Raw genomic sequence first — 25,742 nt, forward strand, 5'->3', positions numbered from 1 at the left:
TCGACAAAAATTCCAGCGAAGAAACGATCGCGTAATTAAGATTTAAATAGCCCGATGCTGACATACTTCTACAAAATAAGATAAATTAAACCGTGTCCGATTGCAGAACTACAACAGATCACTGATAATTGACATGTCGTGAACATCAATCTATCGATAATCATTGAAGAAAGTTGCTGTAATATTCTAAATATTTTTTTTTTAAACATGCACACATCAGAACGTGCAGCTACATTATGAGATCTTACAAAAAAACGAGCAGTTACCCACCAAAAAGTTTCCAGCGCCGCATTAGTCGATTTCTCATGGAACCCCGGTAACATTCCATCACCGACTTTTCGCAAACATACGGTGGGAGAGACTCCACGCCACCTTTCACGGTCTTTCTTCCCTCGATCTGTTGTTTGATTTAAAAACAAAATAATCTAAAATGTTCTATAATGTGTCTATATTCGGGGCCTGACCGTGTCTCTGTCTCGCTCTCAGGCTGCAGCGAGTTATGGGGCGCGAGCATTGTGGGAATGTGACGTCAGGCCACTTTCACCAACTTTTTTTCTACTAGGGACATGCAGTTTACTCTGTCGTGCTAGACTGACGTTTTCACAGAACTGGTTATGGTAATATATAACTGATTCGACTGCAGTCTACCCTCTCAGTATACACAACTAACGGAGATATTTCAACTTTAGACAGATTTAATATAACAATAAATAAGAAGGGTAAACAAAGTAAGATAAATAAACATTTATATTACAATTTCACATATACAATCATTATAGTCTATATATATTTCTGCTCAACAGATCTATATATTTGAAGAATATTAATGTTATTTTCGATATACATTTTATTATATCCTATTGATTTGGCATTGTTTGTTGCTGAAAATGATAATCGAGGCATATTTATTGAATAAAATGTTTATTTATGTCAAAACGGGAATCTCATGTATTTGTACAATATTGCATTGATTATTTTACATTGATTATATTGAGAGGTAACTTTATAGGCCTATAGATAGCCTATGTTTAACTGATCACCTGTGCTTTGCAAGTAATCCCACTCATTACTTTATTCATATTGGTTTGTTTAGTCGTTCATGTTTGAGTTTTATAATACTGAACGAATATTTTCGAAATATATATAGAGTTTCAAGTTTGTGTAATTATTCATAATTCATGTCATTTTATAGGTAACTCTTCGACATATAATGTTCATGTGGCCAATAGATGTTTTAAATGGTAATGTAAGCTTACTAAAATGTTGAAAACTATGGAATTGCCTATTATTAATTAACTGTGCATGGACACCATAAAACATTCTACTAAATTGAGTAGCTAAATTATGAAAGATGTTTCTACAAATGAACACATCTATTACTCTCCATTTTAGGGGGGACTTAAATTCAACTGTTACAAAATATCACCACACAGAGGTCCTGATAGTACAACAAATTCAGCTCTTCACACAAACGCCACCAGATCTGGAATGCGGAGCGCGGGTCCCACGTCCGACGTCCGACGTGGGTCCCACGTCCGAATGCGATGCTCTGGTGGTCCCATTTCACCTTGTGTTTTTTGGGCGAAAGAATTACTTCCAGGGCGTATCAACCCGTTTCCTCGTCACCCCAACCCCCTCCTCATCCCTTCCATACGCTTCCAAACCGCGGATGGAAGTGTTTGTGTATGAGAAAGAGTAGGGGGTGGGGAGTCTTAAATAAGCCTTTCGGCGTGTTCAATGGAGTGTGTGGGGGGGTATCATACTAAGGAAATACCTCCGAACCATATTAGCCGGCCTGTTGCAACATTGTTCACTGATATGGATAGTAAGATAATATATTGGAATGTTTTGTAACAAAGTCAAATGGAAAGTATCATGAAAACTATTCATAATTTGGACTGATAAAAACATCAGGTAGGCCAATTGGACATGGAATGGTATGGGGTTATTTTGAAAAATAGGCTTATGTTGAAGAGTAGTGTTGATAGGTCTCATAATTGTTATTCACATTTTTGAAGTAAATATTGTTAAACATCTTTAAATAACTTTGACTAATCTTTGAATATTTCTGAACTTTAAAAAACTAAAACATGTAGTTTGTAGTGATGAACCACACTGGTGGCTGATATAGGTAAATGCAAAGCATTATTATAGTCTGCTGTAAAGTAATTCATAATTCATGCAAATATACATGTGTTTGGATGAAGTATTTAAATAATATACAGTGTTTTTGCAACAAATAGCTCATACTTATTTCCTACTCGTACTCAGTAATCGCCTATTCTAAATCATCTTTCAACAAGTAGAAAGTCAATAGTGTCACACAATCTGCATACCTTCTCGTGTCTTTATAGAATTGACGTTTTACCGAGGTGAATATTTTGAAGGACGATTAAATTAAGAAATAAGATCTGTGGCTGGATATCTAGTTCTCCAAGGAATGTAGTGTTTACAGTACTATTATTATTTATATGTTCACGTGACCTGAAATATTGGGATTTTTAACCCAGAAAAGTTTGGATCCAGCTTCAACTGTTTGGATACAATTTGTATTTTATGTGTTTTCAAGAAAAAGGGAACATGGGATGTACCTTAAACTATTTATGATTCCATGTCATTCAGTGAATTTATTCAACTGCAATATCATAAGGGCATGATTACTTTGATTAGCATAAAATCAACGTTTCGGTTATTTATTGAGTTTTTCTTCATTTGAGAGGTTCCCCATGATCATTTTGGATTTTATTTGATAATCAGACACGTTTAGGTCATTGATGATTCTTATAAAATGTTTAAAATGGGGTTTACCAACTTCAACATGATGGATTAGTTTAAAATGGGGTTTACCAACTTCAACATGATGGATCAGTTTAAAGTGAGATTATATTATGGATTAGTTTAAAGTGAGATTATATTATGGACTAGTTTAAAGTGAGATTATATTATGGATTAGTTTAAAGTGGGATTATATTATGGATTAGTTTTAAAGTGAGATTATTTTCTGGATTAGTTTTAAGTGAGATTATAGTGTGGATGAAGAAATTCACAACCTACCATTAGCCATTTAAACCTTAAAAAGGTAATGGGATGGTACAGTGCCTTGCGAAAGTATTCGGCCCCCTTGAACTTTGCGAACCTTTTGCCACATTTCAGGCTTCAAACATAAAGATATAAAACTGTATTTTTTTGTGAAGAATCAACAACAAGTGGGACACAATCATGAAGTGGAACGACATTTATTGGATGTTTCAAACTTTTTTAACAAATCAAAAACTGAAAAATTGGGCGTGCAAAATTATTCAGCCCCTTTACTTTCAGTGCAGCAAACTCTCTCCAGAAGTTCAGTGAGGATCTCTGAATGATCCAATGTTGACCTAAATGACTAATGATGATAAATACAATCCACCTGTGTGTAATCAAGTCTCCATATAAATGCACCTGCACTGTGATAGTCTCAGAGGTCCGTTAAAAGCGCAGAGAGCATCATGAAGAACAAGGAACACACCAGGCAGGTCCGAGATACTGTTGTGAAGAAGTTTAAAGCCGGATTTGGATAGAAAAAGATTTCCCAAGCTTTAAACATCCCAAGGAGCACTGTGCAAGCGATAATATTGAAATGGAAGGAGTATCAGACCACTGCAAATCTACCAAGACCTGGCCGTCCCTCTAAACTTTCAGCTCATACAAGGAGAAGACTGATCAGAGATGCAGCCAAGAGGCCCATGATCACTCTGGATGAACTGCAGATATCTACAGCTGAGGTGGGAGACTCTGTCCATAGGACAACAATCAGTCGTATATTGCACAAATCTGGCCTTTATGGAAGAGTGGCAAGAAGAAAGCCATTTCTTAAAGATATCCATAAAAAGTGTCATTTAAAGTTTGCCACAAGCCACCTTGGAGAGACACCAAACATGTGGAAGAAGGTGCTCTGGTCAGATGAAACCAAAATGTAACTTTTTGGCAACAATGCAAAACGTTATGTTTGGCGTAAAAGCAACACAGCTCATCACCCTGAACACACCATCCCCACTGTCAAACATGGTGGTGGCAGCATCATGGTTTGGGCCTGCTTTTCTTCAGCAGGGACAGGGAAGATGGTTAAAATTGATGGGAAGATGGATGGAGCCAAATACAGGACCATTCTGGAAGAAAACCTGATGGAGTCTGCAAAAGACCTGAGACTGGGACGGAGATTTGTCTTCCAACAAGACAATGATCCAAAACATAAAGCAAAATCTACAATGGAATGGTTAAAAAATAAACATATCCAGGTGTTAGAATGGCCAAGTCAAAGTCCAGACCTGAATCCAACCGAGAATCTGTGGAAAGAACTGAAAACTGCTGTTCACAAATGCTCTCCATCCAACCTCACTGAGCTCAAGCTGTTTTGCAAGGAGGAATGGGAAAAAATGTCAGTCTCTCGATGTGCAAAACTGATAGAGACATACCCCAAGCGACTTACAGCTGTAATCGCAGCAAAAGGTGGCGCTACAAAGTATTAATTTAAGGGGGCTGCTAATTTTGCACGCCCAATTTTTCAGTTTTTGATTTGTTAAAAAAGTTTGACATATCCAATAAATATCGTTCCACTTCATGATTGTGACCCACTTGTTGTTGATTCTTCACAAAAAAATACAGTTTTATATCTTTATGTTTGAAGCCTGAAATGTGGCAAAAGGTCGCAATGTTCAAGGGGGCCGAATACTTTCGCAAGGCACTGTATATAAAATCACATCAAGACAGATTTTTTTTTATTACAAAACTTTTCTAATTAAAACAAATAAACGTCTCGTAAACAAAGAAATGATAGGAGGTTGAAATCCGCAACTGTTCGGAAAACATATGGAAGTTTCCCCCATTCCACAAATCGTTTTATCCTAAACATTTGTTTCAGGAACATAGACAGATATGACTATAGGATATTAATATCTCCGTAAAGGGCTTCAACATTTCATAAATTCTGATACGTGTAGTTAGAAAAAGGACAATACAAATCTAACCCCTCAGCACAACTTTTAGATTTTGATAAACTGTGAGACTGACATGTTCTGGCGATGGGTGATGAGTGAGGACAGGGAAAGTGTCACTCACAACACACTCTCATTTTGTCCTTGAAGGGGGAACCCTCTGAAAAAAAAGTTCCTTTAACAGGTTCTATGTGGAACCAAAAGGGTTTTTATTTGGAACCCAAAAGGGTTCTATCTGGAGTTGAAAACGGTTCTATCTGGACCTGAAAAGGGTTCTATCTGGACATGAAAAGGGTTCTATCAGGAACTGAAAAGGGTTCTGTCTGGACATGAAAAGGGTTCTATCTGGAGCTGAAGAGGGTTCTAATCTGGACATGAAAAGGGTTCTAATCTGGACATGAAAAGGGTTCTATCTGGACATGAAAAGGGATCTATCTGGAGCTGAAGAGGGTTCTATCTGGACATGAAAAGGGCTCTATCTGGAGCTGAAGAGGTTTCTATCTGGACATGAAAAGGGTTCTATCTGGACATGAAAAGGGTTCTAATCTGGACATGAAAAGGATTCTATCTGGATCTGAAGAGGGTTCTAATCTGGACATGAAAAGGGTTCTATCTGGACATGAAAAGGGATCTATCTGGAGCTGAAGAGGGTTCTATCTGGACATGAAAAGGGCTCTATCTGGAGCTGAAGAGGTTTCTATCTGGACATGAAAAGGGTTCTAATCTGGAGCTTATTTTCAGGGGTTTTCCTACAGGGACAAATGTTGTCACATAGCACTCTTTTCTTTCTAAGACTGTAGACAGAAACAAGTAGTTTATGTCTGTGTATCACAGGAGGTTGGTGGCACACCTTAATTGGGGAGGACGGGATGGTGGTAATGGCTGGAGCAGAGTGAGTGGAATGGTATGAAATACGACAAACTTATGGTTCCCATGTGTTTGATGCCATTCCATTTGCTCCTTTCCATCCATTATTATGAGCCATCCTCCCCTCAACAGCCTCCTGTGGTCTGCATCAAACATCTGCTGCTGCTGCTGTTGTTGTGTTATATAAAGATCCCCACATCACTTAGTGAAAATGTTTGTGCTACTTTCCCCTTCAAAAATCTAAAGACCGAATAGAAAGTGTAGCCTACAAGAATACACGAGAGAGTGTGGGTAAGGAGGAAGAGGGAAACGATTTCCCAGCCGAATGGTCTACTTTCATTATCCAACTGTTTATTTATTTGGATTACTGTGTGGTTGGGCCACATTCAGGTTGATTGCAGTTGCGGCCTGTCATTTAGAGTTGTAGATCGATTTTAAAGTACCCTATGGAACGCCACATAGTGCCTGCCATGGTAGCTAGCTCCTCTTCCTCCCTCCTTTCTCCATTCCAAAACTGCTCATACAAACCACCATGAACAACAAGAGTAGAGTGAGTTTCAAAGCCAGGCAGACACTCCCCAGTTTAAGCTCAGTCTCAACCCAGTTTAAGCCCAGTCTAACCCAGTCTCAGCCCAGTTTAAGCCCAGTCTCAACCCAGTCTCAGCACAGTTTAAGCACCGTCTCAACCCAGTCTCAGCCCAGTTTAAGCCCAGTCTCAATCCAGTCTCAGCCCAGTTTAAGCCCCGTCTCAATCCAGTCTCAGCCCAGTTTAAGCCCAGTCTCAATCCAGTCTCAGCCCAGTTTAAGCCCAGTCTCATACCAGTCTCAGGCCAGTTTAAGCCCAGTCTCAGCCCAGTTTAAGCCCAGTCTCAATCCAGTCTCAGCCCAGTTTAAGCCCAGTCTCAATCCAGTCTCTGCCCAGTTTAAGCCCAGTCTCAACCCAGTCTCAGCCCAGTTTAAGCCCAGTCTCAGCCCAGTTTAAGACCAGTTTAAGCCCAGTCTCAACCCAGTCTCAGCCCAGTCTCAGCCCAGTTTAAGCCCAGTCTCAACCCAGTCTCAGTCCAGTTTCAGCCTATACCACAATTAAAACTCTGATTCAAGTTGGGGGCTGAGATGCCAGCAGTTTTGGCTTTCAAATGCAATGATGACACGAAAGAAGAAAGGGACTTGCCTAAATAAACCCAATAGAGTTGTGGGGCATCGAGAACCTCTGCGTCTGTTTATGGATAAGAAGCCATGCAGTGTTCTAATTCCAAACTGGTTCTATTTTCATTTTACCTCTTCCTCACCTTCTACTTTGAGTTCCTTCTACCCACTACCCCTGCCAACTCAGATTAAAAAGCTAGAAAACCAGGCATCATTGAATCAGAACCACCTTTTTTTCACCAAGCACATTTACACATGCCCAGAATTTGCCACAGTGAGAAGGTGCTGCCAGCAATAGACAATACAAACAGAATACAGACAGCCCACATATACACCATACAGAGTATAGGATGATTACAGAGAGGATATACAATTTACAGAGGAGCTATAGCTATATAAGCAGAGGGAGGGATGCTGCCGTGGTGAATATATACAATGGATACACCTCTCCAACCCTGTTCCTGAGAGCTACCCTCCTGTAGGTTCTCTCTCCAACCCTGTTCCTAAGAGCTACCCTCCTGTAGGTTCTGTTTCCAACCCTGTTCCTGAGAGCTACCCTCCTGTAGGTTCTCTCTCCAACCCTGTTCCTAAGAGCTACCCTCCTGTAGATTTCTCTTCAAATGCAGTTGTAACTAACCAGATGAATCTTTTCAACCAGCTAGTTTTTAGAATCAGGTGGAATGGGATCTCTAAAATCTACAGGACGGTAGGTGTCAGGAACAGAGTGGGTAGGGTCTCCCAGGGTGGAGCACTGGCATCAACAGTGTTTTGTGGAGGTGTACATCACAGAAGGTTGGTGGCACTTTAATTGACGAGAACGGACTCGTGGCAATGACTGGAGCAGAATCAGTGGAATGGGATCTCTAAAATTTGGGGTGTCCAGAGTGGGTAGGGTGTCCAGAGTGGGCAGGGTGTCCAGAGTGGGCAGGGTGTCCAGGGTGGGCAAGGTGTCCAGAGTGGGCAGGGTATCCAGAGTGGGCAGAGTGGGCTGGGTGTCCAGAGTGGGCAGGGTGTCCAGAGTGGGCGGGGTGTCCAGAGTGGGCTGGGTGTCCAGAGTGGGCTGGGTGTCCAGAGTGGGCAGGGTGTCTAGAGTGGGCAGAGTGGGCTGGGTGTCCAGAGTGGGCTGAGTGGGCAAGGTGTCCAGAGTGTGCAGGGTGTCCAGGGTGGGCAAGGTGTCCAGAGTGGGCAGGGTGTCCAGAGTGGGCAGAGTGGGCTAGGTGTCCAGAGTGGGCAGGGTGTCCAGAGTGGGCAGGGTGTCCATGGTGGGCAAGGTGTCCAGAGTGGGCAGAGTGTCCAGAGTGGGCAGAGTGTCCAGAGTGGGAAGAGTGGGCAGGGTGTCCAGAGTGGGCAGGGTGTCCAGAGTGGGCAGGGTGTCCAGAGTGGGCAGAGTGTCCAGAATGGGCAGAGTGGGCAGGTTGTCCAGAGTGGGCAGGGTGTCCAGAGTGGGCAGAGTGGGCAGGGTGTCCAGAGTGGGCAGGGTGTCCAGAGTGGGCAGAGTGGGCAGGGTGTCCAGAGTGGGCAGGGTGTCCAGAGTGTCCAGAGTGGGCAGAGTGGGCAGAGTGTCCAGAGTGGGCAGGGTGTCCAGAGTGTCCAGAGTGGGCAGAGTGGGCAGGGTGTCCAGAGTGGGCAGAGTGTCCAGAGTGGGCAGAGTGTCCAGAGTGGGCAGGGTGTCCAGAGTGGGCAGGGTGTCCAGAGTGGGCAGGGTGTCCAGAGTGGGCAGGGTGGGCAGGGTGTCCAGAGTGGGCAGGGTGTCCAGGGTGGGCAGAGTGGGCAGAGTGTCCAGAGTGGGCAAGGTGTCCAGAGTGGGCAGGGTGGGCTGGGTGTCCAGAGTGGGCAGAGTGTCCAGAGTGGGCAGGGTGTCCAGAGTGGGCAGGGTGGGCAGAGTGTCCAGAGTGGGCAGAGTGGGCAGGGTGTCCAGGGTGGGCAGAGTGGGCAGGGTGTCCAGGGTGGGCAAGGTGTCCAGAGTGGGCAGGGTGGGCAGAGTGTCCAGAGTGGGCAGAGTGGGCAGGGTGTCCAGGGTGGGCAGAGTGGGCAGAGTGTCCAGAGTGGGCAAGGTGTCCAGAGTGGGCAGGGTGGGCTGGGTGTCCAGAGTGGGCAGAGTGTCCAGAGTGGGCAGGGTGTCCAGAGTGGGCAGGGTGGGCAGAGTGTCCAGAGTGGGCAGAGTGGGCAGGGTGTCCAGGGTGGGCAAGGTGTCCAGAGTGGGCAGGGTGGGCTGGGTGTCCAGAGTGGGCAGAGTGTCCAGAGTGGGCAGGGTGTCCAGAGTGGGCAGGGTGTCCAGAGTGTCCAGAGTGGGCAGGGTGTCCAGAGTGGGCAGTGTCCAGACTGGGCAGGGTGTCCAGAGTGGGCAGGGTTTGGCGATTATCTTACCTGCTTCCTTGTCCTGGAGGTGTGCAGGTCCTTGATGGAGGGCAGGTTACAGACGATAAACTACAACTGGACGATTTGTTCACATCTGGAGAGTATTTCCTCACCACTAGGATACTTAGAAATCCCTTCTTCCAGGCACATATTATAGAGTTTGTATGTGTTTGGTTTAAAACAGATGGCTGGTTAATGCTACCAGAGGCTGGCGATAAACAACTTAGATGCAAAACCACCCAACAGAGCCATCACAGCCTGCCAGCGCCAGAGATGTTGGGAGGGATACTGTGAGAGGGGAAGTGTTTGGATGCTCCGATCATCTGCTAATTGCCCTGGTTATTCTATCCCACAGTTTGAGTAACTGTGTTCCCATCCCTGCTAGTCGGGATGGGAGAAATGTATTTCCTCAGCTCATTCTATGTTTGATTTCTATGTTTTGGTAAGACATTTCACTTGATCGTCTAGGAGAGAGATGTGGTTGTAGAATTCTAGTGCTTGATAATCATGTTTATGATCATGTACAGGAAGATAATGTACACGACGTCATGTACAGTAAGATAATGTACACGGTACCATGTACAGTAAGATAATGTACACAACATCATGTACAGGAAGATAATGTACACCGTGTCATGTACAGGAAGATAATGTACACTGTGTAATGTACAGGAAGATAATGTACACTGTGTCATGTACAGGAAGATAATGTACACTGTGTCATGTACAGGAAGATAATGTACACTGTGCAATGTACAGGAAGATAATGTACACGGTGTCATGTACAGTAAGATAATGTACACAACATCATGTACAGGAAGATAATGTACACCGTGTCATGTACAGGAAGATAATGTACACTGTGCCATGTACAGTAAGATAATGTACACAGTGTCATGTACAGTAAGATAATGTACACTGCACCATGTACAGTAAGTATTAAGACATAGTGTTACACTTTTAGAGTGATATTGATGCAGTTTCTTTTCCCCTTCAACCTTCTCTCCCATCCCTCCACCAATCAACACATTAGTATCAGCTTCGTGTTTAGACAATGGTTTTCCATTGGCAGAATGACAGCATGTTAGCTCACTTGGCTGTGATTTTATAGGGAACATGTCACTTTAATTCAAGTCTTAACAATATACAACATACACACAACTTAGGTTAAAAAGCTATAAATACCAGCAGGGGAATGCCAGCAACTTTGCTTTGCGTATGGATTTAGCCTTCCCTCCAAACACAGCTCCTTTGAGTAACACTACCCAACACAACAGAGACACATAAACATTGCAAGCCGCTAAAGGGAAGACCCGTTTGAAATGATAACAATCCAGCTACAGGTCTCTCCACAGAACCTCTTGGTCACACTCAGGAGAGGTGGCGAAATAACCTGCTCAGTCACTTTTAGGAGTGACTGTTAAAAAAAACAGGTTTTGATGGACCTAGCAGTGGACAAGCAGATAGAGGAGAGGGACAACCTGGTCAACTGTCTGTGATCTACAGGGACACTGTCTCAAATAGCTCCCTATACCCTTCATAGTGTCTGTAGGGATCTGGTAAAAAGTAGTGGGATCTGGTCAAAAGTAGTGGGATCTGGTCAAAAGTAGTGGGATCTGGTCAAAAGTAGTGGGATCTGGTCAAAAGTAGTGGGATCTGGTCAAAAGTAGTGCGCTGGATATAGAATAGGGTGCCATTTGGGACCTGTCTCAGACAGTCTGGACCTGTTTTACCCAACGGTTGATGGAAACCAACGGTTGATGGTCTCTTCTGGCATTTCATGTACATTTTATTTCCTGGTTAAACAATATACATTTATAATCATATTTTTCTAACCACTCAACGTTGACCAATTTAGTTTTCTCACAGACAGTGTGTGAAAGTAATGCCATTTTACCATTACAGTACTATATTAAAGATGATGGCAGCCATCAACCAGTCGGTCATGTTCTGTGGAGACTTCCTGAAGCTTGTGTTGCTACTGCCGAGCGTCATCAACGTTAGGTGCGTTCTCAGCACGTTTTAAAAAGCAACCATATTAAGCCTGAGATGCAGTCCTCTCTTGATACGTGTGACTATAACGGCTTTAATTTCCTAACCCAAGACGGCGTGTCCTGAATGGCTCCCTATGATCCCTATGCACTGCACTGCTTTGGACCGGGACCCATAGGGCTATGGTCAAGCGTAGTGCACTATATGAGGGAATAGGGTACGATATGGGAGACGCCCCATATGTTGTTTACAGCACATGTATTCATTACTCTGTCTGCTTGTCTGATGTTTCCTATGTGTTTCAATAGGTGCTATTAGAAACACAACCTTTCTTCTATTGTAAATGAATGCAAATGCCCCAAATAGGAGAGCTTCAATGGAAATGTACAAATTCTGATTTAATTTCTAATCCCGTGGATGTTTTTTTGATACTCAAGGATGTTCCATGTATTGTGTGCTGCCATCACATGGTCTCTTCATTTAAACTCAGGATACACATGTTCATAACTGACCTCGTTTATTTATATATAAAACATTGGATTATTCAACTCTTAAATTTAAAAAAAAAAAAAAAAAAAAAAAAAGGTTTTGAGACATTGTTTTGATGGTAGATTGAATGAATGTTACACACTATGGAAGTGTAGCACGTTAAATGACAGCACCGAATGAAGATTTAATAACATAGTGGTAGTATGGTAACAAGTTATAGTTAGTCACAATAAAAACAGAATCCTGCCTAGATACCCGTTTATTTGTTGAGTTGGGCTGGTATTAACATAGGTAGGGAGGTGTCGTGAGAGAGGTTAGCAGTGACTGACTACTTTTGATGAGGTGTGGTATCAGCAATAGACAGTCTACACCAGCAGTCTGCAGTAGGTTGATAAGGCAGAAGGGTGGACCCAGTATTGCACGTCAAACCAGAAATACATCATAACCTTGTCCTGTTGCCAGAGGGGATACCAGCCCTGACAGTCAGTAGAGAACAACACTGAAATAACATTCTCTTAAATACCTTTGATTTCCTGTGTTTCCGTGTCCCTCGATCTCTTTCCATGCTAGCAATGTAGTTTGTCGTGTGTTGAGCACCAGTATAGCTTTTAACATTTATTCAGTCTACATGTGGTCCTTTTTGGTCCTCTGACAGTGTACCTCACAGGCACTAGTAAAGGTGCAGCTGGTCAAGAAAAGAGCAGAAAGTCTTGCTCTTGACTGCATCGATTCTTGTTTTTGTGAGAAATATTGATGCATTGAAATGTCCAAATTGTCTGTATAATCAACATACACATAGCTCTGACAGACATACTTACCCCACCAGACATGCCACCAGGGGTCTCTTCACAATCCCCAAATTTAAAAATGGATTCAAGGCAACACACAGTATTATACAGAGTCATGATCACACGGCAATCCCTTCCATCTCAAATAATGCAAGCAGTCAAATTTGCTTTAAAAAAAAACCTAATAAAACAACACCTTACAACACAACCCCTCTCCCCTATCTGACCTAAATAACTTGTAGGTATGTGTGTACGTACCAACATACAGTAGGTATGTGTGTAGAATCATTAATGGTTCTACTGTGCTTGTTTTAAATGTAGGTAGTTCTGTCCTTGGACTGTTCTTGTTTTAAATGTAGGTGTCACGCCCTGACCGTAGAGAGCGTTTTATGTCTCTATTTTGGTTTGGTCAGGGTGTGATTTGGGTGGACAGTCTATGTTCTATGATTTTCTATTTCTATGTGTTTGGCCGGGTGTTGTTCTCAATCAGAGGGTCTGGGTTTGGGTTTGGGTTTGAGTTTGGGTTTGGGTGGCGTCATTTTTAATAAAAAATTAAATGTACACTTACCATGCTGCACCTTTGTCCAGTCCTTCAGGCAGCCATGACAGTAGGTAGTGCTGTTCTTGATTTAAATGTAGGCAGTTCAGTCCTTGAGCTGTTCTTGTCTCAGCTAAAGGAGAGAGAGTTTTCATTAAGAGAATGTAGAGAGAGGGGGTTTCATTAAGAGAAGGTAGAGAGAGGGGGGTTCATTAAGAGAATGTAGAGAGAGGTTTAAGAGAAGATAGAGAGAGAGGGGGTTCATTAAGAGAAGGTAGAGAGAGGGGGTTTCATTAAGAGAAGATAGAGAGAGGGGTTTCATTAAGAGAAGATAGTTTCATTAAGAGAAGATAGAGAGAGGGGTTTCATTAAGAGAAGGTAGAGAGAGAGGGGTTTCATTCAGAGAAGGTAGAGAGACAGGGGTTTCATTAAGAGAAGATAGAGAGAGGGGTTTCATTAAGAGAAGGTAGAGAGAGGGGGTTTCATTAAGAGAAGATAGAGAGAGGGGGTTTCATTAAGAGAAGATAGAAGATAGAGAGGGGTTTCATTAAGAGAAGGTAGAGAGAGGGGGTTTCATTCAGAGAAGATAGAGAGAGGGGTTTCATTAAGAGAAGGTAGAGAGGGGGTTTCATTAAGAGAAGGTAGAGAGAGGGGGTTTCATTAAGAGAAGATAGAGAGAGAGAGGGGTTTCATTAAGAGAAGGTAGAGAGGGGGTTTCATTAGAGAAGAGAGAGAGGGGTTTTCATTAAGAGAAGATAGAGAGAGAGGGGGTTTCATTAAGAGAAGGTAGAGAGAGGGGGTTTCATTAAGAGAAGGTAGAGAGAGGGGGTTTCATTAAGAGAAGGTAGGGGTTTCATTAAGAGAGAGGGGGTTTCATTAAGAGAAGGTAGAGAGAGAGGGTTTCATTAAGAGAAGGTAGAGAGAGGGGTTTCATTAAGAGAAGATAGAGAGAGTTTCATTAAGAGGTAGAGGAGGGGTTTCATTAAGAGAAGGTAGAGTAGAGAGAGGGGTTTCATTAAGAGAAGGTAGAGAGAGAGGGGTTTCATTAAGAGAAGGTAGAGAGAGGGGGTTTCATTAGGTAGAGAAGATAGAGAGAGAGGGGGTTTCATTAAGAGAAGGTTTCATTAAGAGAGAGAGAGGGTTTCATTAAGAGAAGGTAGAGAGAAGGGGGCTTTATTAAGAGAAGGTAGAGAGAAGGGGGGTTTATTAAGAGAAAGTAGAGGGGGGGACAGGTAGATAAGACGATTGTGAGCATAGAAAGGGATGAGAAGACAAGACATCAAAACATGCACAGAGCTCATAAACAGTGTAGTTTCTATGTAAATAGATACATAGAGGTTTGCAGGTCATGGAATTGTTTTGTCTTATTGGTGCCCTGCAATCTCTCCTGTGCCTCAAAAAATGTAGTTCCTGCACCTAACATTTGTGAATCTCTTTTGATGAAGCTAAAAGAGAGAAAAAGTGAGGCTGAAAGATAGAAACAGTGATGCTGAAAGAGAGAAACAGTGAAGCTGAAGGCTGAAGGCTGAAGGAGAGAAACATTGAGGCTGAAGGCTGAAGGAGGGAAACAGTAAGGCTGAAGAATGAAAGAGAGAAATAGTGGGGCTGAAGGCTGAAAGAGAGAAACAGTCAGGCTGAAAGAGAGAAACAGTCAGGCTGAAAGAGAGAAACAGTGAGGCTGGAGGCTGAAAGAGAGAAATAGTGAGGCTGAAGGAGAGAAACAGTGAGGCTGAAGGCTGAAAGAGAGAAACAGTGAGGCTGAAGGCTGAAAGAGAGAAACAGTGAGGCTGAAGGAGAGAAACAGTGAGGCTGAAGGAGTGAGACAGTGAGGCTGAAGGCAGAAAGAGAGATACAGTGAGGCTGAAGGAGAGAAACGGTGAGGCTGAAGGAGAGAAACAGTGAGGCCGAAAGAGAGAAACGGTGAGGCTGAAGGCTGAAGTAGGAAACAGTGAGGCTGAAGGCTGAAAGAGAGAAACAGTGAGGCTGAAGGAGAGAAACATTGAGGCTGAAGGAGATAAACAGTGAGGCTAAAGGAGAGAAACAGTGAGGCTGAAGGAGAGAAATGGTGCGGCTGAAGGAGAGAAACAGTGAGGCTAAAGGAGAGAAACAGTGAGAGTGAAGGAGAGAAACAGTGAGGCTAAAGGAGAGAAACAGTGAGGCTGAAGGAGAGAAACAGTGAGGCTGAAGGAGAGAAACAGTGAGGCTGAAGGCTGAAAGAGAGATACAGTGAGGCTGAAGGAGAGAAACAGTGAGGCTGAAGGAGAGAAAGAGAGATACAGTGAGGCTGAAGGCTGAAGGAGAGAAACAGTGAGGCTGAAGGCTGAAAGAGGGAAACCGTGAGGCTGAAAGAGAGATACAGTGAGGCTGAAGGCAGAAAGAGAGATACAGTGAGGCTGAAGGAGAGAAACGGTGAGGCTGAAGGAGAAAAACGGTGAGGCTGAAGGAGAGATACAGTGAGGCTGATGGAGAGAAACGGTGAGGCTGAAGGAGAGATACAGTGAGGCTGAAGGAGAGAAACAGTGAGGCTGAAGGAGAGAAACAGTGAGGCTGAAGGCTGAAAGAGAGATACAGTGAGGCTGAAGGAGAGAAACAGTGAGGCTGAAGGAGAGAAAGAGAGATACAGTGAGGCTGAAGGCTGAAGGAGAGAAACAGTGAGGCTGAAGGCTGAAAGAGGGAAACCGTGAGGCTGAAGAGAGATACAGTGAGACTGAAGGCAGAAAGAGAGAATACAGTGAGGCTGAAGGAGAGAAACGGTGAGGCTGAAGGAGAGATACAGTAAGGCTGAAGGAGAGAAACAGTAAGGCTGAAGGAGAGAAACAGTGAGGCTGAAGGCAGAAAGAGAGATACAGTGAGGCTGAAGGAGAAAAACGGTGAGGCTGAAGGAGAGATACAGTGAGGCTGATGGAGAGAAACGGTGAGGCTGAAGGAGAGATACAGTGAGGCTGAAGGAGAGAAACGGTGAGGCTGAAGGAGAGAAACAGTGAGGCTGAAGGAGAGAAACGGTGAGGCTGAAGGAGAGATACAATGAGGCTGAAGGAGAGAAACGGTGAGGCTGAAGGAGAGAAACAGTGAGGCTGAAGGAGAGAAACGGTGAGGCTGAAGGAGAGAAACAGTGAGGCTGAAGGAGTGAAACAGTGAGGCCGAAAGAGAGAAACGGTGAGGCTGAAGGCTGAAAGAGAGAAACATTGAGGCTGAAGGAGAGAAACAGTGAGACTGAAGGAGAGAAACAGTGAGGCTGAAGGAGAGAAACAGTGAGGCTGAAGGAGAGAAACGGTGAGGCTGAAGGAGAGAAACAGTGAGGCTGAAGGAGAGAAACAGTGAGGCTAAAGGAGAGAAACAGTGAGGCTGAAGGAGAGAAACAGTGAGGCTAAAGGAGAGAAACAGTGAGGCTGAAGGAGAGAAACAGTGAGGCTAAAGGAGAGAAACATTGAGGCTAAAGGAGAGAAACAGTGAGGCTGAAGGAGAGAAACAGTGAGGCTGAAGGAGAGAAACAGTGAGGCTGAAGGAGAGAAACGGTGAGGCTGAAGGAGAGAAACAGTGAGGCTGAAGGAGAGAAACAATGAGGCTGAAGGAGAGAAACAGTGAGGCTGAAGGAGAGAAACAGTGAGGCTGAAGGAGAGAAACAGTGAGGCTGAAGGAGAGAAACGGTGAGGCTGAAGGAGAGAAACAGTGAGGCTGAAGGAGAGAAACAGTGAGGCTGAAGGAGAGAAACAGTGAGGCTAAATACTTCACGAGGTATTCTGCACAGTCACATGCATGTCATGGACCTCTATGAATGAACTACAGTTCACACACATAGAACATAGAATGTGTGTGTGTGTCAATGTGTGTGTGTGTGTGTGTGTGTGTGTGTGTGTGTGTGTGTGTGTGTGTGTGTGTGTGTGTGTGTGTGTGTGTGTGTGTGTGTGTGCGCGTGCATGGAGGTACAGAAACAGTGAGGCTAAAGGAGAGAAACAGTGAGGCTGAAGGAGAGAAACAGTGAGGCTGAAGGAGAGAAACGGTGAGGCTGAAGGAGAGAAAGAGACAGGGAAATAGAGATAAATATACAAACATTCATCTGTGGAACACTCATACACACTCTTAGAAAAAAGGGTTCCAAAAGGCTTCTTTGGCTGTCCCCATAGAAGAACCCTTCTTGGTTCCAGGTAGAACCCTTATTGGTTCCATGTAGAACTCTTTTGGGTTCCATGTAGAACCCACTGTGGAAAGGGTTCTAAACGTAACTCAGAAAAGTTCTACATGGAAGGGTAAAGGGTTCTACTTTGGAACCAAAAATAGGTTTTCCAAGGGTTCTCATATGAGGACAGCTAAATAACCCTTTTAGGTTCTAGAAAGCACCTTTTTTTAAAGTTCAGGACCTACTATAGGGACCTACTATATTGCACAGTTAGTTTTTGTTTCCACCCTCCGTTTGTTAATCTATTTCAGTTATCCACCTGGAGGAAGTCTCAGGGTGGTGAGCTGTGGCTCTCTGCTTCTTATCATCGCTGTCATCTCTGTGAATGGGGGCGGAGCAGAGCCAGACAGGAAAAGAGGGAAAGAGAGGCCTGAGCAGAGACAGAAGAAAACACATGAAATAAAGACTGAGAAAACACCTTAAATTGCATTGACTGAATTTGAACCTGTGAGCGGTGGGGTTTTCCTCTCAGGCAGTGGGATGAACAGCCAATCCATCAAGTTCCATAACCTGCTAGTAACTGACCAGAGCTCATTACAGCACATACTTCACGAGGTATTCTGCACAGTCACATGCATGTCATGGACCTCTATGAATGAACTACATTCAGAGTAAGAAAGGTTCACACACACATAGAACAGGGGTAGTATTTTGAGGAACGTCTGTACCTGCATGTGTGTGTGTGTGTGTGTGTGTGTGTGTGTGTGTGTGTGTGTGTGTGTGTGTGTGTGTGTGTGTGTGTGTTATATAGAGTTGAGGCCAAACCCAGTGTTTATGCGTGCATGAGTACTTGGTTATGGGAGGAGGGGATGGGAGAGTTACCCTATGAAGATATCAACTGCTCATGGTGAGTCTGTCAACCTACAATTAACATTCTAAAGTTCAAGCCACCTCAGGAAATAGCCTAAATTAAAATTGTTGTAAGACATGATAAAATGATCTATCAATGAATTAAGACAAATTGGCTTCATTGACAGTAGTGGTGATGTTAATTTATTTATTTTTTATGCCCCATAAAATTTACAAAAATTCATACGGACCCTTTCTCTCTGGCATATGTACACACGTATGTACACACAGCACTATAATGTGGGTAGAGGCCAAACCCAGTGTTTATATGGGTTGACCCCACACTCAAACCAAGTGTTTATATGGGTTGAGGCCACACCCAAACCAAGTGTTTATATGGGTTGAGGCCACACCCAAACCAAGTGTTTATATGGGTTGAGGCCAAACCCAGTGTTTATATGGGTTGAGGCCACACCCAAACCAAGTGTTTATATGGGTTGAGGCCACACCCAAACCAAGTGTTTATATGGGTTGAGGCCAAACCCAGTGTTTATATGGGTTGAGGCCAAACCCAAACCAAGTGTTTATATGGGTTGAGGCCACACCCAAACCAAGTGTTTATATGGGTTGAGGCCACACCCAAACCAAGTGTTTATATGGGTTGAGGCCACACCCAAACCCAAACCAAACCAAGTGTTTATATGGGTTGAGGCCACACCCAAACCAAGTGTTTATATGGGTTGAGGCCACACCCAAACCAAGTGTTTATATGGGTTGAGGCCAAACCCAAACCAAGTGTTTATATGGGTTGAGGCCACACCCAAACCAAGTGTTTATATGGGTTGAGGCCACACCCAAACCAAGTGTTTATATGGGTTGAGGCCACACCCAGTGTTTATATGGGTTGAGGCCACACCCAAACCAAGTGTTTATATGGGTTGAGGCCACACCCAAACCCAGTGTTTATATGGGTAGAGGCCACCCAAACCAAGTGTTTATATGGGTTGAGGCCAAACCCAGTGTTTATATGGGGTGAGGCCACACCCAAACCAAGTGTTTATATGGGTTGAGGCCAAACCCAGTGTTTATATGGGTTGAGGCCACACCCACCAAACCAAGTGTTTATATGGGTTGAGGCCACACCCAAACCAAGTGTTTATATGGGTTGAGGCCACACCCAAACCAAGTGTTTATATGGGTTGAGGCCACACCCAAACCAAGTGTTTATATGGGTTGAGGCCACACCCAAACCAAGTGTTTATATGGGTTGAGGCCACACCCAGTGTTTATATGGGTTGAGGCCACACCCAAACCAAGTGTTTATATGGGTAGAGGCCACACCCAAACCAAGTGTTTATATGGGTTGAGGCCAAACCCAGTGTTTATATGGGTTGAGGCCACACCCAAACCAAGTGTTTATATGGGTTGAGGCCACACCCAAACCAAGTGTTTATATGGGTTGAGGCCAAACCAAGTGTTTATATGGGTTGAGGCCAAACCAAGTGTTTATATGGGGTGAGGCCACACCCAAAAACAAAGTGTTTTTTTGGTTTGAGGCATGTTGCACACAGATTTAGCTTTTATTGAAGAGTTTAATCACAGAACTCTGGGTTCAATCTTAGTACTTGTTTCTTCTGGGTCTTTATCAGTGAAAATAACGTTGACTCCATTTTGATTGACTCCATTCCAGTTCAAGGCACTATGGTCAGGAAGCCAGTTACTCATGGTCCTCTCTGTCACGGCTGAAGATTTCACGAGGACCCTGTTGTTAATTAATGAAGAAACACAATCAAATACTAGTACATCTATGATGATGAACTCACTTGCGGTTTGGTTTAGAAGCATGATGTTGTTGTTTTTTTTCCCCCCAAACTAAACTACAAGACGTGTGTGAGCAATATGCGTGGGATTTGATTTGTGGGATTTGTATGTGCCTATTGGATGACTATTTGAATCTGTTCATACTCTTTCATTTAACTTTTCATCAGAATACTCTGATTTAAAAAGAAAAAAGTACAATACTTCTGTCATCAGCTTCTGCATGTCGTTTACACATCGCAGTTTTGTGATATAGTCTATTCCAAAAAGCTTTTGTATAAAAGCAGTTCATGCTAGACAAATGAGTCAATTCTGTAACTACTAAAAATAGAGAATCACACATTTATTTGGCTAATAAATTCACATTTCATGAAGACTGATTGCCTCACATATGAATCTGAAATTTAAACAACAGATAATATATTATTTTCTTTCACCCTCTCTTTCTCCCTCTCTCTCTCTCTCTCTCTCTCTCTCTCTCTCTCTCTCTCTCTCTCTCTCTCTCTCCCAACCCCCTCACTTTCCTCAAACACATGTCTAAAGATTCAATGAAATAGATTTATGTCTAAATATTCCATCAATTTTCCAAGATCATATGAAGTTCCAATTCCAAATTCATTGGACGTTTCAGAGTGATGTAGCAGACCCGCGTATAGAAGCGGAAGCAGCACCTTGGGGGTTAAACGTTTTTCAACATCCAATGCATTCTGGGATGTAGCATGAAACACAATGGCGGCGAAACTCAATCATTTGCAACTTTTTGTGGTTTATTATTCGCTCATAGCAATATTGCTACAAATTAGTCTAACGTGTGCTACAGAGTTAACGTGGGACGACAATGGCTACATTTTATATTGTCCTTGCATGGGTAATTTGATCAACTTTAATCGGAAGCATTGTAACGTTAGATACTCTGGTGTCCTTGATGTCTGATGTGTAACTAGCCCGGCTTTGTTTTCCTTGCAGTTAATTTAATAACACAGGTGTTATGTATTTATCTATCTAGATTTGTATTTTCCAAATATAAATGTGGTGTTTAAAGTTCGTTGCTAATGGGACCAATTTTCGTTACGCAGGTCGATTTGGAAACCAAGCCGACCACTTTCTGGGTTCTTTGGCATTCGCAAAAATCCTGAATCGCACACTGGCAGTTCCCCCCTTCATAGTGTACCGGCACCACGCGCCACCATACTCAAATGTAAGTGTATGAATCATGTTTCCTGGTGTTGATCTCACCAGTCCCTTTTTTTTAAATCCACGAAGTGAACAAGAGCACACTTTGGGAGAAAGGACAGAGAATTGTGATGCAGAGATGATCACATCTCACACTCACAGCTGTGTCTCCCCCTCAACAGGTACATGTCCCCTACAGTGAGTTCTTCCAGCTGGAAGCCCTGACCCACTACCACCGTGTGGTAAGCCTGGAGGATTTCATGGAGCAGCTTGCCCCAACACACTGGCCTAAGGGACAGAGGGCAGCCTACTGCTTTGAGTCAGCTGCCCAGAGGAGCGTGGACAAGAAGTCCTGCCCCATGAAGGTGAGTGTTGTGATTGAGGTTCAGAGAGTCGGAGATAACTGAGCCAGTTGCTCAGGTATTGAGCCTGGTTAGTGAAAGAAGAAAAAAACCGTTGAAACTGGTCAAGAAAGATTATATAAAAGCCTGGAACAGAGGCCATAGCTTTGGCTCTATTGTCTTTTATATAGTTAAATTACTTATAAGAAATTAATTGATTTAGTGTTGTTAATGTTAATGAAAAGAATGCCATGGCAGAGCAGAACACTGCCCCCTGCTGGAATGTTACTATAACTGTATTTTACATTAAAATCTCTCATATCATCTATTTCTCATGTTTACCACCTTAGTGGTGAAAAATCACAAGATCTGGTATAAATGTCATGTCAAGCCTTTGCTCATGGGGTGTTATGAACCATCACATGCTGTCATTATCAGGACGGGAATCCTTTTGGTCCATTTTGGGACCACGTAGGAGTGGAGTTTGACAGGTCTGTCCTGTTTGACGGCCTGTCCTTCAGTTCCTACCACAAACCTCATTGGCTCAACAAGTAAGTCTTTGTGTTTTACTGTGAGTGAAACATAAGCATGTTTTTTTTGCTCAACTTACTGGTGATATAACAGAATAATTACACCTCGTATTACCATAACCAATCTATTACATTGAATGTAGTTTTACAGGGACGGTGCCCATTCATGAACATCACTGTAGAAGTGCAAGTTTTAGCCAGCCAGCTAATTTTCATCTGCAGTCCCAAATTCCTTGCCTCTGTGGTTTCCCCTGTGCAGGTTCCCTCCGTCAGAGCACCCTGTCCTGGCCCTGCCTGGTGCCCCGGCCCAGTTCCCTGTCATAGAGGAATATGTGGGTCTACAGCGGTATGTCGTTTGGACGGAGAGGATGGTGCAGGAGGGACAGGAACACATTGCTGCTCTGCTGCCCAGGCCATACGTGGCCATACATCTGAGGATCGGCTCTGATTGGGTGAGCTGGGAATACACACATGGATAGAGAGACACACACACATATAGTCGACAGAATAAAAAATGATTAGTTATTGACATTTTCAATACTTTTTTTGGCTGCCCAGACCCATTCTGTTTCCCTCTTGTATTCCCTGATTTAATTGTCCTTGTAGGTTAATGCCTGTAAGCTGCTCCAGAGTGGGGATACTGGGCCTCACTTCATGGCCTCTCCTCAGTGTGTGGGTTATAACCGTCACACCGCTCTGCCCCTCACCATGACCATGTGCCTCCCTGACCTGGCTGAGATCCGCCGGGCCCTCAAGCTCTGGGTCAAGAAAACCTCTGCCCGTTCTGTTTACATCGCCACAGACTCAGAGTCCCACCTCGCTGAGATCCAAAAACTCTTCAAGGATAAGGTGAGCGTTGTTTCATTTATTGATTTTATTTGTCAGTTTTATATATATATATATATATATATATATGCGTGCGTGCGTACGTACATACGTGCATGCATACATATAACATACATACATACACGCATGCATACATACATACACGCATGCATACATACATACACACACACATGCATGCATACATACATACATACACACGCACATGCATGCATGCACACATACATACATACATACACATATACATGCATGCATATACATACATGCATACATACATACATACATACACACACACACACATACACATACACACATACATACACACACACACATACATACATACATACATACATGGAAAGTATTGACGCACGCATACACATGCATGCATGCATTTCCACATTTTGTTATGTTACAGCCTTATTCTAAAATTGATTAAATAAAATATCTTCGGTGTGCCAATACAGAATGGTGTGCCAATACAGAATGGTGTGCCAATACAGAATGGTGTGCCAAGCTTGTAGCATTATACCCAAGAAGACTCGAGGCTGTAATCACTGCCAAAGGTGCTTCAACAAAGTACTGAGTAAAGGGTTTGAATACTTACAGCACCAGTCAAAAGTTTGGACACACCTACTCATTCAAGGGTTTTTCCATATTTTTACCATTTTCTACATTGTAGAATAATAGTGAATACATCAAAACTATGAAATAACACATGGAATCAACTATTAACCAAAAGTGTTATACAAATCAAAATATATTTGAGGTTCTTCAAAGTAGCCACCCTTTGCCTTGATGACAGCTTTGCACACTCTTGGCATTCTCTCAACTAGCTTCATGAGGTAGTCACCTGGAATGCATTTCAATTAACATGTATGTAAATGTAATATTTCAGTTTTTTTTTTATGTGCAAAAAAACCTACTGTTTTTGCTTTGTCAATATGCGGTATTGTGTGTAGATAACTATGTAATCAATTTTAGAATAAGGCTGTAACGTAACTGGAAAAAGTCAAGGCGTCTGAGTACTTTCCAAATGCACACAGTACATCTGTTTTTCGCAGGTGTTACACTGTTGGTAAACATGCTTTGTTTGTATACTGCATGTTCAGTGTATCGTCTGTTTGTCTACTGCATGTTCAGTGTATCGTCTGTTTGTCTACTGCATGTTCAGTGTATCGTCTGTTTGTCTACTGCATGTTCAGTGTGTCGTCTGTTTGTCTACTGCATGTTCAGTGTGTCGTCTGTTTGTCTGTCCATGCCCAGGTGAAGGTGGTGAGCCTCAAGCCGGACTCTGCCCAGTTGGACCTGTACATTCTAAGCCAAGCTGACCACTTCGTTGGGAATTGTGTGTCCTCGTTCTCTGCTTTTGTCAAACGAGACCGGGATGTCCACTCCCGTCCGTCGTCTTTCTTCGGAATGGACCACGCTGGAAAAATGTACAAGAAACAAGAGCTGTGAAGATTTTCCGTTTCTGGGTCGTCCATCCTGAAGAAAGATGACAAATGGCTTTTCAATCTTGGGTGAGGACTTGGACAGTGCATTGTGGGAATGTGATCTACTCCATCCTCATATTACACAATGGTGTAGTAATACTTTTTTAGGGGGGGGGCTCAGATCGCCGTTCGCTGTGAATAAAGTAATGCTTTCAATGCATGTTTCCTGCAAAAGGTAGGTAAAAAATAAAAAAGTTGCGTAAACTGCGTTTACTTGGGTTTAGCCTCTAGTACACCACTGCTACTAAACAATCAGTTACACTATTACATAACTCTTCAGAGCATCAAGAGGGTGTTCAATTTCCACAATACTTTCTATAGCCACAGCTACATATGTCTCAATTTCCATAGCAGCCAAGTTAGCAGGAGCTCAGGTCACCCTGTTAGCAGGAGCTCAGATCACCCTGTTGAACCCTGGGTGGGTAAGACTTCCAGTGTAATGTCCCTGTCTGATCATGTGCTCCAGCTCTTACGTGTTGCTCTCCCTCCCTCCTATCCTTCTTTAATACGATGTAAAGGCGACCTGGTGGATGAGGGTGGGAAATAACCCTCTCAGGAGTGCAGTAACTGATCCTGCAGATACTAGTTATAAAGGGGAGGTTGACAGTCTTCCTCCTACATTTTTCTAATGTACGTATGTAAATGATTACTGTATCAGCTTTTGTAATCGGTTTCTGATATTTTTGAAGAGTTGTACCTGCTAGCTAGTTGTATTATTGCTCTGTGATGAAAATGACTGGGAACATGACATTTATGCAAATAACCCTAAAATGTGATGACTGAGCTTCCTCGGTTAGATAAATGGAGAAGCTTCACTGGTGAATACATGTCTGTAGCCTTGAATGAAACCAGTTAATGCATATTCTCGCTTTTGATATGTTCAATTTTTCAATGCATTTCTTTGAATAACATTTTCCAAAGTTATATTGACCCAATTTTGTAAGAGACATTTGCTCCCTATTTATTATGATTGGTCTTCAGCTGTTACCTTGGAACATGTTGCTAGGCTACTCCATACAGTAGCAGGACAAAGACACTGATTGGCTGTGATGTCAATATCTTAGGCTGAACATTCCAGGAGTAGTTGCTTCATACCCAAGAAGACTCGAGGCTGTAATCACTGTCAAAGGTGCTTCAACAAAGTACTGAGTAAAGGGTCTGAATACTTACAGCACGAGTCAAAGGTTTGGACACACCTACTCATTCAAGGGTTTTTCTTTATTTTTACCATTTTCTACATTGTAGAAAAATAGTGAAGACATCAAAACTATGAAATAACACATGGAATCATGTAGGAACCAAAAAAGTGTTATACAAATCGAATAGATTTGATTTCATATTCTTTGAAGTAGCCACCCTTTGCCTTGATGACAGCTTTGCACACTTTTGGCATTCTCTCAACTAGCTTCATGAGGTAGTCACCTGGAATG

General features: G+C 43.1%; 2 protein-coding genes across 3 annotated transcripts in view; one reads left to right on the plus strand and one right to left on the minus strand.

Annotated features, from left to right (window-relative positions):
• The window catches only part of LOC112216392 (zinc finger protein PLAGL2), a 53,400-nt gene extending 52,872 nt beyond the window's left edge, over window positions 1-528 (minus strand). For both annotated transcript variants that reach the window (XM_042299747.1, XM_042299748.1), the window contains exon 1: window positions 271-528. The gene's annotated coding sequence lies outside the window, so the exon portion shown is untranslated. The remainder of the gene's footprint in view (window positions 1-270) is intronic.
• A 20,101-nt stretch (window positions 529-20,629) lies between these two features.
• pofut1 (protein O-fucosyltransferase 1) lies at window positions 20,630-25,236 on the plus strand. Its single transcript, XM_024415771.2, has 7 exons — window positions 20,630-20,800; window positions 21,009-21,130; window positions 21,288-21,470; window positions 21,885-21,997; window positions 22,236-22,428; window positions 22,583-22,825; window positions 24,083-25,236. The coding sequence occupies exons 1-7, from the start codon at window positions 20,662-20,664 to the stop codon at window positions 24,275-24,277; spliced, it is 1,188 nt and encodes a 395-aa protein (XP_024271539.1). The 5' UTR covers window positions 20,630-20,661; the 3' UTR covers window positions 24,278-25,236.
• Window positions 25,237-25,742: the final 506 nt, after the last annotated feature.

Source organism: Oncorhynchus tshawytscha, linkage group LG16, assembly GCF_018296145.1.
Source record: "Oncorhynchus tshawytscha isolate Ot180627B linkage group LG16, Otsh_v2.0, whole genome shotgun sequence".
NCBI lineage: Eukaryota > Metazoa > Chordata > Actinopteri > Salmoniformes > Salmonidae > Oncorhynchus > Oncorhynchus tshawytscha.